At 50.4% G+C, this 4,000-nt stretch overlaps 1 protein-coding gene across 1 annotated transcript in view; it reads left to right on the plus strand.

Annotated features, from left to right (window-relative positions):
• The window catches only part of col23a1a (collagen type XXIII alpha 1 chain a), a 121,822-nt gene that overhangs the window by 95,035 nt on the left and 22,787 nt on the right, over nt 1-4,000 (plus strand). The window contains exons 6-8 of the mRNA XM_079744810.1: nt 1,680-1,706; nt 2,203-2,229; nt 3,683-3,709. Coding sequence (XP_079600936.1) covers nt 1,680-1,706; nt 2,203-2,229; nt 3,683-3,709 — 81 coding nt within the window. The remainder of the gene's footprint in view (nt 1-1,679; nt 1,707-2,202; nt 2,230-3,682; nt 3,710-4,000) is intronic.

The raw sequence follows: 4,000 nt of genomic DNA on the forward strand, positions 1-4,000 counted from the left end.
CACCCTTTTAATGTCCATGTTTACACCAATAGTTTATGTTTACGCCAAATGAAGGGGGTGCTCAGCTGAAAACATATCTTAGAGGTGGTACACTAGCAGTAAAAGCTTGAGAACCACTGCCCTACGACATCCAGTCGGTTATGTTTCCCAGCGATAGATCTGATCTTATCCATGCAGCCCACTCAAACACTCTTCACTCCTCAGTGTATATCTGTGGGCCAGATCCACCAGAATAGCCCGCCTACGTGAGACGGCTGTGGGTTGTTTCTCGGCGATGTCGTCCCCCACTCCGTCCGTCCGTCTGTCCGTGAGTAGGGCGGGTGATGGTGAGATACAGAGAGGGGCGGCTGTTAGCACTTGGCTTCAGCTCACTGCATCGCCGAGCCTTTGAAGAGGTTGCGCAACCACTCCAATCCATCTCAACAAAGACACACACAAACACACACACACACAACAGCGGTTTCCCCATAACAAGACCTGTGCGCGGAGCACTCGAGTTAGCTAAACATGGGCCGTTAGGGAAAAGGTCAGCCCTGGTCTGGTGCTTTTGGGTGAGTTTGATCCAGCGGCCGGTGGCCTCATCCAGGGTAAACAGTGTCGTCGTGGATCTGATGGTTTGTCGCTTTTAAACGGAGAGGTCTGAGAGGAGGCATGTGATGTCACCGTCTGGTAAACAGAAACACGGCCTGCTGTTGCCGTGGGCCGCTCGGGGTCAGGGTGGGCGACGGCTCCGAGACTTACTGCAGCCCTCCTGTGATGTGGTAGCATCACAGATGTACCACACACACATACACGGACACACACACGTATACACAAATGCACACCTACAAATCACACGCACAACACATACATTTACACAAATGCACACCTACAAACGTGCACACACACGTATACATTTACACAAATGCAGACGTGTAGCTTCACACACGCACACACATTCATATGCACACACACACACACGCACACGCATACATATGCACACACACACATGCACGCGCATACACAGCTGTCAAATGGAAAGTGGCTGCCTAGGTTAAGGCAGCTGGTCCAGATACACAGATCCTCCATAACATAACACAACACAGCCTACAGCACTGAATAATTATAAACCACAACCACCTGGAACTGCCCTATACGTTCAGCCTTCAGCACACACACACACACACACACACACACACACACACACACACACACACACACACACAATCACATATTAAACTCAGGGGGCAGGATACACATAAATATACCAAACTTTCCTTTGCTGTTTTTCCTTCCCTATTTCTTGGCTCATTAACTGAAACAGTTTTCATTTTCGTACCCTTTTAACTAATTGCTGTGTCTCTCTCTGCCATACACACACACACACACACACTGGTTTAATTAGCCTCACTAGTCAATATCTGGACTACCTAGTTGATCACAATCCATATTCAGACACTCTTCTCTGTCCCATTAACGGAGGCAAAGACCAGCATGTGCTTTTCCCTGTTGAATAAAACAATTAGATTACGATGAGAGTTGGGTTAGAAAATGAAAATGAACCAAGAGTATACCAGAGAATCTTCAGTCTTCACGAGTCTGTATAAGACCCACAGAATGCGTCTGTCACAGCCCTGTTCCAGACGCCTGATGACAGATTTACGTTCTCACTTGTTCTCCTCTCCCTCCACTTCACACAGGGACCGCTTGGGATGGACGGCAAACCTGTGAGTATTGTTCATCGCAGCCTTAACACACACATCCTCATCCTCCTGACAGCCTTAACACACACATCCTCACCCTCCTGACAGCCTTAACACACTCATCCTCACCCTCCTGACAGCCTTAACACACTCATCCTCACCCTCCTGACAGCCTTAACACACTCATCCTCACCCTCCTGACAGCCTTAACACACTCATCCTCACCCTCCTGACAGCCTTAACACACTCATCCTTACCCTCCTGACAGCCTTAACACACTCATCCTCACCCTCCTGACAGCCTTAACACACTCATCCTCACCCTCCTGACAGCCTTAACACACTCATCCTCACCCTCCTGACAGCCTTAACACACTCATCCTTACCCTCCTGACAGCCTTAACACACTCATCCTCACCCTCCTGACAGCCTTAACACACTCATCCTCACCCTCCTGACAGCCTTAACACACTCATCCTCACCCCACATTGTATTGACACCTCCTCTCTCTCCTCCTTCAGGGCACACCGGGGCTGAAGGGAAGCCAGGTAAGAAGTGAATCCACCGCTCAGCTCAAACCAAAGCATCTGAAGACCTGTTTGTTTATGAGTTCCTCTGAGGGCCGTGAGTTACCCGCACCTCGTCCAACACGGTTACTGTTCCCAAGGGAACATGAGCCCCATAGGTGAGAGCAGTGGGCCGCGATTGCCATCTCGTAGCCGTTCCAGCCCTCTAAGTCCTTCCAGGGCTCCAGGGCTGGGGGGGTGAGGGAGGAGGGGTTAGTGTGGGGGAGGAGGGGGGAGGGGGGAGAAGTCATGGCTCAATGGATTCCTGAGGATGGAGCACTTGAAATCCCCAAAGAGCCTTACCCCTTAGCCCCATTTATCAGCCTGGTGTCGGGGGGGGGGGTGTTCCACAACATGGCCCTTAACCCGGAGTAGGGGTATCCCAGAGGAGGGGGCGAGGGGTTGGTGGTGGGGTAACAGGGCTGCCACTAGGAATGGTTCACACAGCGAGGAGTTTATGACTTTTGACAAAGGCTCTTTAAAAAGCTATTAGAGCATCCCTGACTCCATTTGATTGCTCACCCCTCTCTCTCTCTCTCCCTCTCTCTCCCTCTCTCTCTCTCTCTCTCTCTCTCTTTCTCTCTCTCTCTCCAACCCTCTCGAGATGAGCCATTTCTCTCGCTGAAGGGTAAACCACTTGTGGTGCACTGAGAGCCCTATTAATGGCAGTGCCTCCAAACACCATTAATCTGTAGGGTCCTGCGGAGAAACACCACGCACTCAGTGGACCAATCAGGTGTGGCCGTGTTACCAGCCTGTCTGAGGAGTGGGCAAATGGAGTGGGAGCAGCTTAGTAGAAAGAGAAGAATTCACGAAAAAAGTATTGGCGTGGGTGTGCTCCCTTACACTCTGTTCCTTTAGACAGGAAGCTGGACAGAATAACCGTTGACAGAACAATGGAAGGGCTGATTTGCCAGACTGCTCAGAAAGAACCCAACATCGATTGAGTTGAGTCTGGAGCAGCTTGGCTCAGGCATCGCTGTGTGTGTTAGCCAGGATGTCTTCCAACCTCCTCTCTGGGCTATCTGGCAAGAGTACAGTCCGCCTGCGCTTCACACCTGACAGCAGGGACAGGTTCACAGATACATGCCGTGATGAAATAAATGTGTGGGTGTGAATGGTTATGGGATTTTGTTTGTTTGTGTGTGTCTGTGTATGAGCATGTGTGTATGTGCTTTTGAATGATGGGTTCAGGTCTTCAAGCCCAATTAGCGAACCATCATCCCCCTTTCAATTGAAGAGTTTCAATCTCCACATTGACTTGTCACTGTCACGGCTGCTCGAGGTCGTTATAACACCAATCACAGTGATGGTGATGAATGCTCGCAAATGTCAGCCAAACGTATACATCGTGCTGCTCCTAATGTTCCTATCCGCTCACGTGGAGGATTCATCTGTACTGACTCTGCTTTCCATTACCCTCTCCACGCTGCAGGGACTGACCGGACCCAAGGGAGATAAGGTATGCCCCATCCACACCTTTACTTAACTCAAAAGATCTGCGTCCATCTCTCTCTCTCTCTCTCTCTCTCTCTCTCTCTCTCTCTCTCTCTCTCTCTCTTCTCTCTCTCTCTCTCTCTCCTCTCTCTCCTCTCTCTCTCTCTCCTCTCTCTCGTTCTCTCTTCTCTCTCGCTCTCTCTTCTCTCTCTCTCTCTCTCTCTCTCTCTTCTCTCTCTCTCTCTCTCTCTCTCTCCTCTCTCTCGTTCTCTCTCTCTCCTCTCTCTCTCCTCTCTCTCGTTCTCTCTTCTCTCTC

Source organism: Pollachius pollachius, assembly GCF_949987615.1.
Source record: "Pollachius pollachius genome assembly, chromosome: 10".
Classification (NCBI taxonomy): domain Eukaryota; kingdom Metazoa; phylum Chordata; class Actinopteri; order Gadiformes; family Gadidae; genus Pollachius; species Pollachius pollachius.